The sequence below is a fragment of the Candoia aspera genome, chromosome 6 (assembly GCF_035149785.1).
Source record: "Candoia aspera isolate rCanAsp1 chromosome 6, rCanAsp1.hap2, whole genome shotgun sequence".
NCBI classification, from domain to species: Eukaryota; Metazoa; Chordata; class Lepidosauria; order Squamata; family Boidae; genus Candoia; species Candoia aspera.
Genome location: NC_086158.1, coordinates 346,569 through 358,273, shown reverse-complemented (window position 1 = coordinate 358,273; position 11,705 = coordinate 346,569). Strand labels below are relative to the sequence as shown.

General features: G+C 60.8%; 1 protein-coding gene across 1 annotated transcript; it reads left to right on the top strand.

Moving 5' to 3' along the window:
- Nucleotides 1-1,628: 1,628 nt before the first annotated feature.
- FAM43A (family with sequence similarity 43 member A) lies at nucleotides 1,629-3,585 on the top strand. Its single transcript, XM_063306202.1, has one exon. It carries the CDS (start codon nucleotides 1,784-1,786, stop codon nucleotides 3,134-3,136), a length of 1,353 nt encoding a protein of 450 aa, XP_063162272.1. The 5' UTR covers nucleotides 1,629-1,783; the 3' UTR covers nucleotides 3,137-3,585.
- Nucleotides 3,586-11,705: the final 8,120 nt, after the last annotated feature.

The following is an 11,705-nucleotide window of genomic DNA, read 5'->3' as shown; positions in this document are numbered from 1 at the left end:
TCCTGCCCAGCTGAGCCTGGGAGCTGAAGAAGGGGAACCCCCCCCCACAGTTTTCTCTTCTAGCACTACACATGAGAGGGGGGTGCATTTGCAGTGCTGCTTCTCCTCTCCCTTGCCCTTCTTTTTTAGACAGCAGCAAGCCCCCCTCCTTCCTCTTGCAGCGGACACAGATGCTCTGCAGGTAATCATTATCTGGAATGGAGGAATGATGTATTGGTTTATTTGTTAGACTTGAATCCCACCTTGTGTTTGGCAGCTCAAGGCAGGATACATGGTGCTCTCTCCTCCTGCTTTTCCCCACAATAGCCCTGTGAGACGGGCGGGTCAAGAGTCGCCCAGAGGCTTCCGTAGCTACGGGCAGACTTGAACAACCTGGGCCTGGCCAGTTCCAGTGCAGCACCATAGTCGGTCCATGGGACAGTCTTGCCTCTGGGGGCTTACCACGGCTAGCTAGCGCCTTCGGGAAAGCCCCTGGGGAACCAGAATGCTACAGTACCTCCTGCTCAGAAGTGCCAGCTGGGGCAGGTTCACACAACATGTTAGGGTAAAATTGATCACTGCAGCTGTCTCTTCACTGGGACCCCAAAGCCATGTAAACATGTACGCTTGAGGCCATAGAAAGACTACTGTAAAAACATGGCTTACAAATTATTCAGTTAACTGTGGCTTAGAGTGTCATAGCAAACCCAGCCTTGTTGATTAGTCAATCAATATATGGGTTAATTCAGTAACCAGTTTAAGCACGCAGTCAAACACTTTCTGGGATAGTTTTCCTCTGGAATCTTCCTTTTAAATATGGAAGTGTAATCCTCATTAGCAGAAACAAGAGAAGCAAAACGGACCCAAAAAGGGGGAAGAAAAACACGTTTTCAAGAGTGTGTTGATCTTGCTAAACACAATAGCCGAAAACACTGAAAGCATCAGAAGCAGGAAGCCAGCCAGGGAGTGTTGCTCATCGTTTTGTCCTGTCTTTTGGCATCATCAGCCCTCCTTGTGCAACACAAAGCCTGTTAGGCCAGCCCAGCCATGTTGGGTGATGCCATGCCGCACTTTAACCCTCCTCCCCCCGTGAGGAAATGGCCCAAGTGGGGACGTTTGTCCAAGGGGAACGTCTTGCAGTGACCACAAGGGTGGAAGAGGTGGGGTGGAGAGCCCCAGCAGCAGGCGGCTCGCGCCTGGGCCTGCCCGGCAGCTCCCGAAAGTGGGGTGGGGGGCAGCACAGGAAGCAGGCGACCAAAGTGTCAGCTGGTCGGCCGGCAGGGATCCCCCTTCCAGCGCGCGCGCGGCGGGGGCTCTCCACAGGACAGATGGCGCTACCCTTCATTCCCGGCGCCGCCCGACCTGGGAAAACCATTCCGGAGCAGAACGCCGGGTTCCCTCCGTCCCCGATTGCCGGGCCGGTAACCTCGGGGACCACCTGTACGGGCTCCGGGTGCAGCGGGGAACAAACAGGGCGCGGGGCTGCGACTAAGCCCTCCGACCCCAACGCTGCTGCTGGCGGCGGCGTGGCCACATCCTCTGCCCCTCCCGGCAGCGGCGGCGGCTGCTTGGGCCCTCCCCTTCGGCTCGCTGCCGGCATCGCGGGCGCCGCCTCCCGGCGCAGCGGCCTCCGTCGCCCGGCCTATATGTAGCGGCGCGGCCAGCCAGTGCCAGCAGAGGCGCGGCGGCGGAGCGGCGCTAGGCCGGCATGTAACGCGAGCGGTGGCAGCGGCGATGGCGACGGGGTGGCGACGGGCGCGCGAGCGGCGGCAGGCGGAGGGGCCCGGCCCGGCGGTCCCTCGGGATGCGCGGGCGGCCGGGGCTGCGACGGGCGCCTCCAGCTGAGGACCGGGAGCAGCAGCAGCAGCGCCCTGGACCGGCTGCGCCGTCGGGAGACGGCGGGGGCGCCGCGATGCTGCCCTGGAAAAGGCACAAGTTCGAGCTGCTGGCCGCGGACGAGGACTGCCAGCAGCAGCAGCGGCGGCGGCGGCGGGAGCGGCAGCAGCCGGCGGGGCCGCCCTGCGTCTGCTCCCCGCCGGCGGGGAAGGCCAAGGACCGCTGCCAGGCGGGCGCCGGGAGCCTGCCCTGCTCCGCGGCCCTGGGCTCGTTGGCGCGCGCCTGCCCGGCCGAGAGTGCGCTCTCCCGAGTGGGCAGCCTGTTCCGCTCCAAGCGCAAGAAGTTCCGCGTGAGCAGCGAGGCTCCCACCTACACGGCGCTCTACCTGGGCAACGCCACCACGCTGCAGGCTAAAGGCGAGGGCTGCACCGACGCGGCGGTGGGCAAGATCTGGGCCAAGAGCGAGGCCGGCCGGCACGGCACCAAGATGAAGCTAACCATCGGGCCGCAGGGCATCCGCATGGCGCCCGCGGTCGCGGCCGAGGCAGCCTGTCGCCCCGGCCACCTCTACCTGCTGCACCGCGTCACCTACTGCGTGGCGGACCCGCGCCTGCCGCGCCTCTTCGCCTGGATCTACCGCCACGAGGTGAAGCACAAGGCGGTGCTGCTCCGCTGCCACGCCGTGCTGGTCTCCAAGGCGGAGAAGGCCCGCGCCATGGCGCTGCTGCTGTACCAGACTTCGGCGGCGGCGCTGGCCGAGTTCCGCCGCCTGAAGAAGCGCGCCGACGCGCGGCACCAGCAACTCCAGCAGGTGGGCCCTGGGGCCGACGGCGCCATCCCACTGGTGCCCCTCCGCAAACTGCTGCTGCACGGGCCGGGCGGCTGCTACAAGCCGCCCGTCGAGCGAAGCCGCAGCGCGCCCAAGCTGGGCTCCATCACCGAGGACTTGCTGGGGGAGGAGCTGGAGGAGCGCGCCGCCGGCCCGGGCTGCGCCAACGGCAGCCGGGACCAGGACTGCGAGGACGACGAGGACGAAGACGAGGACGAGCTGCTGGCCCCGCTGGACGAGGACGACGGGGACGGCGCGGCGCCCGCGGCGCCCAGCCTGGGTCAGCTCATCTGCGGGCTGGGCGCACTGGCCATCGGCAACGACGTGGCGCTCCTCCGCGCCGACCTGCGCGTCACCCGCCTCCTCTCGGGCGAGAGCACCGGCAGCGAGTCCTCCATCGAGAGCAACGGACACGAGGGAGGCGGCGGGGGTGGCTCTTCGCCGCCGCCGCCCTTGCAGCCCTGCCACAGCCCGGAGCCCGACTGCGGCTGACGACCCCGCTCCCTCCCGCTGCTCCGCGGGTCCCCGGGCGGCGCTGGGAAAGTGGGGCGGCCGGCGGAGAACGGCCCAGGATGTGCGCCGGATCTCGGCCTGCCGAACCCCGCCCCCAAAGCTGCGGCCAAAAGCCGGTCGTCCCGGTGGGGGAGGGGCGCGTTTGTTTACCGCCGCGGAATTTGGCGTCGGAAAGGGCGGGGCTCCTCCGCGCTCCTGCTCTGCGGGGTGGGGGAACTTCTCCGGGAGGGATCAAAACAGTGGGGGCTCTTCCCCAGGAGCCCGCCTTCTCCCCCTCCACCCCCCCTGGGCTCTCGGGATCTTTTGCTGTGCAAAAAGAAACTGGACCTTTGGATCTTCACTGGAACCTACCGAGTCGCTGCTCCCTTTCGTCCGGGGCGCCCGGATTTTGGCTGTCGTGGTTGGTTTTGCACACAATAAAAGAAAGCAACAGGAAAGAGACCCTGCTTGCGTCCCGGACAGCCCCAGGCTGGAGGGTGCTGGTCCATGTGCCCCTCCCACAGCGGGTGGGGAGAGCCCCCTCCTCCATCCCCAGCAGCTGGGCTTCCAGCAGTCTCTGAGGGCCTCGGGTTGGGAAGTGGCTGTGTCCCCCCTTAGGGTCCAGGGTGGGGGGTCCTGCTTTGGAACAACTGTCCCATTTGCAGCTGCCTGGTTTCTGTAGCTTTTTTGAGGTAAAGAATAAGAAGGCATGGACTTTCCACCTTCAGCAGAACTGTAACCCTTTTTGGGGCAAGGAGGCGGCTGGTCAAATTGCCCCCCCCCCCCCGTGCATTCATGGGATGGGCAGCCTACAGAGTGCCTGCACCCAGCCCCAGCAGCTCAGCAGGGCAGCCAGTCTCTCCCTGCTGGCGAAAGATGGGGGGCGGGGGAGTCTTGCCCAGCAAGGCTGTTCCTTGGCCCTCCTTGCCATGGGACGGGTTGTTGGAGGGTCCCCACTCCTGCTCCTCAGGGTCTTGCCCTTCCTGGTGCCCCTCACATTCTTGGGCAGGCCCCCTTAGCATCACCAGGTCCTGCTCTGTCCCACCTTCAGGGCCAGGCAGCCCCAGGTGCACGCAGGTGTTGCTTTCCAGCCAATTAATTCCAAGTCCTGGTTTGGGCTGTTTGCTTCTTGGCCGTGCGGAGACCTGAGAACAAGGGGCCCTGAGGAGGTGTTCCCAGAGGGCTGCAGAGAGGCCTCAGGAGCTGCCCCACCCCTTCAGCAGGCACACTCTGTGGAACTTGGCTTGTGGGGGTGGGCTGTCCCTTCTTGAGGTGGCCCACAGAGGCCCCACAGCAAGCGGCGGGCTGCTTCCGACTTATGCCAGACCGAGCAGTGGCTGAGCGTTCCGGGTGGCTCTCCATTCTCCTGGATGCCCTTTGGGGGGTCATTTGAGCTGAATGCTGCCTCCAGCCGTCATGGACTATGATTAATTCAAGCTTGTGGCCGGCTTGGTTTCAGTCTTCCTTCCAAGCGCTTAGGTGACTGGCCTGGAAGGGGGCTGGTACTCAGTGCCATAGGAGCTGCCCAGCTGTTGGAGGTGGGGGCTTGCAGAGGAACTCCGGCAGGTGGACACCAGGGCACCTTCGGCCCTTCCTCTCCAGCTGGGCCAGCATGGCTGCAGCTTGCAGGCTTCGCTGTCTCCATCCAGGATCCTCTGGCCCTTGGGCAGGGGAAGCAGCAACCCCCCAGCCTCCCCCACCCCTGGGCCTGGGAGCTCCTCTGCCCAGGGAAGCATCTCTCAGCCCCAGGCCCTGCTTGGGAGAAAGGAAACGCCCCTGCTGGAGGCATAGGGAGGGTGAGAGGCTGGCCAGCTGGCCAGCCAGCAGCCTTCCGGGTGGGATCAGTTCCTTCCTTTCCCCACGGCCTTGTGGAGGACCTGCAGCCAGGGGAGGGCTTTGCTCCCTGGCCAGGCGCTGAAGGAGTTGCAGAGGGCTGTCCTGGCCTTGCTGTCCATCGACTTCACATGGGAGGGAGGAAAACTGGTTGTTCCACCCAGCAGACCTGGTTTAGTGAATTAGCCCATCTGGGGAGTCACAGAACACCTTGAACCCTGAGCTACCCGAATAGGCCGAGTTTGCACAACTTACTTTTTGATCGGATAAAAACCTAGCACCTGCAATCACATAACATGCAAAGCCAGTAAAACAAAAACCAAGACTAAAAGTAGGCAACTGGTGTGTTGTGTGAATATAGCTGAGAGGTTTTTAACCTGAGTTGCTAAGTGGGTTGTGTGAATCAAACCATGGTCCTGAGACAGAAGACAGGCACCTGTGTCAGCACAAGCCACTTCTCAGCGCCTACACTCTCGTAGGCGGGTCATGGATGCCGCAATTTGGTGCTGAAATGCCTGTTGAAATACTTTGCTCTTTGGCGTTGTTAAAGGATTTTAATTTTTTTAATGAAGCCCCACAGTTTGGATCCCGCTCACCTAAGTGTGCCACTCTAGCCGTTGCCCCCCACGTACACCTTGCTCTGCAGGAAGTATGGCAATTCTCTTGGCTGCATTCACACAACTCGCTTAATGGGGTCCTGGATTAACCCATTTTTCTGGGTTCACACAATGCCTTGGGCAGAACACAAAGCCCAAAGGTACTAGAACCGTCTAACCAAGGTTGGCAGAATGCTGGGTGGTGACCAAGGTCTTCGGGTGGAAAGCTGGCCAGAGGAGAAGCAAGGCTCCTGTGACTGGTCCAGAGGTCTGCGAAAGGGGCATTCTGCTCTGGACAACAAAGGAACCATTTGCCATGTAACCACTGCCAGGGAAGGGGCACGGGCACCACCCTTGCCCGGCCGGAGAGGTGTGATGCAAGGGAAAGAAGGGCAGTGCAGCTAGGAAAGGGACGTGAGGGCCCTGACAGCGGAAAATAAGGCAGTGCCGGGCGTGGGGGGCGGTGAGGAAAGACAGAAGGCAGGAAGTGTGGCCTGAAAGGGCTGGGGCGAGCTAACAGGCGAGATACCATGACTGCCAACCAGATTAAAAGAAGGTTGAAGTCAGTCCCGGAAGAGAAGGCTATGAATAGTTGAGAGTGTTTTATGCTGCATCCAGTAGCGCTGGGTAGGGTTTTGGCTCCTATGAAAAAATAATCTTTTCACGTAGCCTGCCATTTGCCATTAATCCCACCAATATTTGCCTCTGGGTTTGAATGGATGGTCTTAATTCTATTTTTAATTGGGCTTTTTTGCTTAAAAGTCTTTTGTTGGTAAATATTATTAGTGTCTTCAGGATTTTGAAACCAAGGAACAATACAGAAATGCTTTTAATAAACGGATAAACAATGCATCCATAACGAGGCAGGAAAGGCGGAGAAGGGGCCCTGGGTCTTGGGCAGCTAGAGGGCGTTTCAGGTGTGTGAATAACAGCGCTGATCCCCCTGCCCCGCCCCCGCCCTGGTCGAAAGAGGAGGTGATTCCCACATCCTTCCTGACAGCCACAAGCACAGGTGTATAGGGGAGAGTTCAGCTTCTCCCTCCGAGCCAGTGATTCACCTGGGCCAGGTGGTGGCTTGTGCAACCGCAGCAGCAGCAGCGGGCCCAGTCTCAACCCAGCCTGAGAAGGCGGCCAGGATCATCCTGGGGCCAGGCGGGAGGAGGGCGCCTGGAATGCAGGGAGCTTTCCTCTCCAGACACATCTCTGTGGCCTGATTTCGGGGCCAAGGGGGCTGCCTGGCCGGGAGGGCCAAAGTCCTGGCAGGGGGAGAGCCTGCGCCCTGGCCCAGCCCCAGCCCCAGCCCCAGCCCCAGCCTCAGCCCCTTTGCTGGGAAAAGCAAAGCGCCAGGATTCCCGAAGGCCAGCCACAACCCTCATCCTCATCCTTCCAATTGGGCCACAGACAACAGCCGCTGATGCTGGCCACCTACAGGCGCCTCAAAACTCAGTTCATTCCAGGGTCGGCCTCCAGAATGGCAGAAAGTCTATGTTTGTGCCCATCCCTGCTTTTATTTAGAACTGCAGCATCTATTTTAAGGGAATGGGGCATTCCATCCACAAGGAATCTGCACGACACTCCCTCAAGCAGCTTGAGGATCCAGATGGAGGATTTGGTCCTGCCTCCCTGTGATGAGACAGTCAGCCACAAGTTCCCCCCTTTCCCAGCGAGCCCCCCTTAGTGGAACTGGCCCCTGCAGGGCAGCGAAAGGGCAGGATGTGGAAGTGCCCCCTTGGCTGGGCCAGCCCCCTTGAGGGAGGAGCAGTGGGGGATTCTTGCCCACTGCTGCCAGTGGCTACAGGGATAAACAGCTAGGCCAGCCCAATCATGGGGAGGGGGGGACCCCTCCTCCTCCTCCTCCTCCAAGCCGGGCAGGGGCTGCCTTGAGGCCACAGCCCAGCTTGAGGCAGGCAGGATGCCCCTGAGCTAGAGGGCTGCACCTCCCCGGGCAGAGGGGAGTGGGGTGGAGTGGGAGGGGAACCCAGCATGGCTGGCAGCAAGCTTTGCTGGGGAGGGAGGGAAGGAGGGAGGAGGAGGGCCTGGGCAGAGCCCCTCCACCCTGCTGGGAGAGGCTAGGCAGCGGGAGCAGCTGGCTGGCAGCTGCTGTCATCTGATCAGCCCAGGGAACAGGAGACCCTTGGCAGGCGCTGCTTTCAAGAGCGCCCGCATGGAAGCAGTCCAGCTTGGCTCGTGTGCGGGATGGCACCTCTCTTCAAAACAAAAGCGAGCTCTGCCCTCAGCCCAGCCTGCTCCGGAGGAGGTGGCAGGACGTGACCGGAGCGGCTAGCCCAGCAGGAAAGGGCACTGAAGAGGCCACAGGACCAGCCAGATTGGCTGCTAAGAGGAGCTGCTGCTGCAGCCTGGCATGAAGCACCTCCAAGGGAAGGCGAGGAGGCAGGAAGGCCACTGCCACCGCCGCCGCCGCTGCTGCTGCCCCTCCTCCCCCTTCCCCTCCTCGATGCTCCTGGCAATGGCAAAGCCGCCCGATCCAAAGGCTGTCTGAACACGATGCAGAAAGCAACCCAAAGTCACAGCAGTGTCTGAACCGCCCCCCCGCCAGGACTCCTTGACTCCCCCACCAGCTTTTGGAGGCCTGCGGACAAAGCCCCCAAGAACGCGATGAGAACGATGGGCTTGGAGGTCCTGGAGGTCTTTAAAGGCTGCAGAAACGGGGCGGGAGCCGGTGCCCTGGAGTAGCCAGAGGCCTCACGCAGGCCAAAGAGCCCATCCCGGGAGACTCCTGGGCAGTTTCCAAGGGGGGGAACCCTGAGAAAGTCCAGCCTGGAGGCTGACGAAGCTTGGTGGCTCTGCTGAGGTGGGGAGAGGCCTTGGGGCACGGGCCATCCATCAGGGAGGTACGCCCAAAAGAGCCCAGCCACAAAAGGATCGAATGGTCCTGGCGTCTGGCCTTGCCAAGGGCCAGTGGCAGCCAGCACCTTTGGCTCATTCACAGAAGTGCCTCCCATGGGAAGCTCCTGGCAGAGAGCCCTCCTGGGCCCCAACCGGTCCATTTCCTTCCTAAAGAGCCAGGAAGAGCCCGACTTCACAGGAGACCCCCCCCAACATGGCCAGCCAATGGGAAATCCCTTAGCAGAGCCCGAGGGCAGTTGTCCCGCCCCCAAATGGCTGCCCTGGAGTCCAGCTAAATGTGACTGATGGGCACCGTGAGCCTTATTCTCGGGCAAAGCTTTGGTCCTCTATCAATGGCTGGCCCAGCTTTGCTAACTCCTGAGGAAATCTTGAATTGGGGGGGTGGGGGGGCTGTCGTTTGCCAATTGGGACTTTCTTCCCAGTTCTGCCACTGTGGAGCCTTCCAATGGAGTCCTACCTTGGTGTTTTCTGGAATGCTAGTGTGGCCGGCTCATTTAGAATTTGCAGGACAGATACCAAAGCATGGGGACATCAAAGGAGGTGCCAAGACTGAAACAAACATCATTATGTTCATTTACATTGTCCCATTATGTTCATTTACATTGTCCCATTATTTACCCAGGGGTCCTTCCCTAATTGCCACGGTGAGCCCAAATGGCAAGAACAGTCTCCAGAATTTGACTCACCCAGGGTTGCTTTTGTTGGGTGAGATTAATAGCCCTGCCACCTCTCTTTCCCCCTCCACCCTCCAGCCCTGGAGTTGCTCAGTTGAGGCATCAACAGAGGAAGGTTGATATTAATGAGGATTAAGGGTCTGGCAGGCCCTGGGTGTCTGCCACCACAAAAGAGGGAAATAACCATCTAATTGGGGTTAGAGCTGGAAGTTGGTTATCTCACAGCTGGCAAGAGTAAATGGTAAGAGCTTGCCTGTCTGAGCAGCCCCTCTTCCAAGTGTTAATTGGAAAATGCAGGTCAGCCGCAGGACACTTGGCCTCCTGGACCACCTGCCCTGCTTCTCTGCTTCTGCCTAGAGCCTGAAGAGGAGAGCAGCCACCCTTCATCCTGCCAATGCAGCTTCGCTCCCCTTCTCCCCAGCTCACACCCAGCTCACTCCCTTTCTGAGGGAGCAGTGGCCACAGGGCAGGCGGCCTTGTCCCCACCAGCAGATTCTTTCTCTTCCTCGCCTTAAACAATAGACATCGGGCAGCTGCAGACCAGCTGTGCAACTGCCGAAATTGAGCAGAATTAACTGGTGTTTCACTCCCGTGTAAGAGAGTGGAAATGGGGATTAAAAAGGGCTGCTTACTTTGGCAAATTAACCTGGGAGTTCCAGCAAGGAGGAGAAGACAGCTGTGTTGGGAAAACAGTCAGGTTACTAAGCGCAGGTTGAGGATTTTCCTTCCTCGGGGCTGAGAGGCCGGGCCAGGTCGAAACAGCAATGTGTTTGGGAGCACCTTCACAGTCTGGGCATTCCTGGGTGGGATGCCAGGGACGCTCCAGTAAAAATGGGCAGCTCTGCTTCCCACTCTGCTGGAGGGGACTGTGGGTATGTCGCACATGTACGCAGTCGGTGTGGGGGGGTGCCTGTGGGGTTAATGGGGCAGCACTGAGCCAAGGAGGATGCTGGAGGAGAACACCTCTGTGGGCTGCCAAAAGGCTGTAGGGCAGGCAGCCTCTCTGCCCCTCAGCCCCGAGGCTTGTGCCACCTGCCAGCTGTTTGGGCGCAAGGGTGGAGTCCGCTGTGGTGGAGCTCTGTTTCTTCCAGCTGGAGGGCGGCACTGGTGGGCGACTGAGCCTCAAGCCAGCTGCCCCCCCCCGGGGCTCCTTGCTCCTGATGGCCAGATGGCCAGGCCACGTCCAGCCCCCAGAGCAAGGACCCCAGAGCACCCCCAGAGGTGGGGGACTCCCTTCCCTGGGCTTGTGCAAGGGAAGGCTGGGCACCGCTTCTCCAGAAGGCATCCTCACTGGGGGCATGCTTGTGGGGTGGGGCCCCTTCCTGCTGGAGGAGACTGTGACCTGCAGTACCCCACCCCCCCCCCGGCAGCCAGCCGCGGAGGAAAACCAGCTGGTTGGCAGGCAGTGTGAAGGTGAGAGCTAAGTAACAGGGCAACTCTGCAGCTGGTGGGCATTACTCTGCTGTGGCTTGCATTGCAGTGGGGCTGGGTGGTCCTGGGTAGTATTTGGGGGAAGGGGGGCTAATGCCAGTTGGTCCTTGGGTAAGAACTGCCTTCTGAACCTCGGAGTGCCCCAGGCTCCAACTTTCAGCAGCTCCTCCAGCCAAGGGGGCTGCCCAGGTTTTGCCTTGCTTGTGAATCCTGCGCCCTGCCCAGCCATTCCTCCCTGCTGCCAGCGCCCCCAGCAAGGCCCAGCAGGTCTGCGGCATGGAAGCTATTCCTGTCGAAGGCAATTGGCAGCCTGGGTAATTATGGGGTGTTGCCGTGCCAGAACGGAGACAGCTGCTCTGCTGAAGGGCCTGATTGCAGCCTGCCTGCCCAGGACTCACCCACCAGCTCCGGCTTGCAGACGGCCCTCCTGTGCTGCTGGTCTTCAGATGCAAAGCAGCAGCATTGCTCACCCACGCTGTAGCTTTTTCTGCACATGTTCTGCAGTGTAGGAGCAGGGCCCATCTGGCAGGCCTGAGGGGACCATATTTTAGGACCCTCCCACCAACCCCGCCCTACTGCATGCCAGAGGTTCTGCTCCAAAGATTGGTGCGTGCGTTCAGACGCTGCTGCCTCCAGCTCTGCTCCTCCAAGGGTGATGCACTCCACTCAGCAGCCAAATCCTTTAGATCCCTGCTTAAAGGCCTTTGGGGACCACCTCTGCCCCCCCCCACATTGAGCAGATAGGCAATTCTGCTGCAGGACAGCCATGCCAGCTTCCAGGGGCCCTCTAAGGGGCAGGGGCTGTTCTGTCATTCTCCTCTGCCTCCCCTCCCATCTGGAGTCCTTCTCTAGAAATAAGGAGGGGGGTCAGCTGGAGGAAGGAGCAGCCAGGGGGCTCTGTTGTGCCCCAGATGGGAAGGGCTTCTACTGCCCGGGGCTGACCCCAAGCGCTGGCCAAGAGTGGGCCCAAGTGGTGGGTCTCTCCAGGGCATTCTGCAGGGAGAGGGGTGGCGGGGTCTCTCCTGAACCACACTTGGGTCCAGACACTGGTGTGGGAGTGGGTGTGGGTGTAGCAGTGACTTTATGGCACAGCCTCCGTGGATTCTGCATGGTCTTCTCTCCCAGAGGAAGAAGCAGTACAAGAGTCTGGGCTAAAATGCGGGGGGA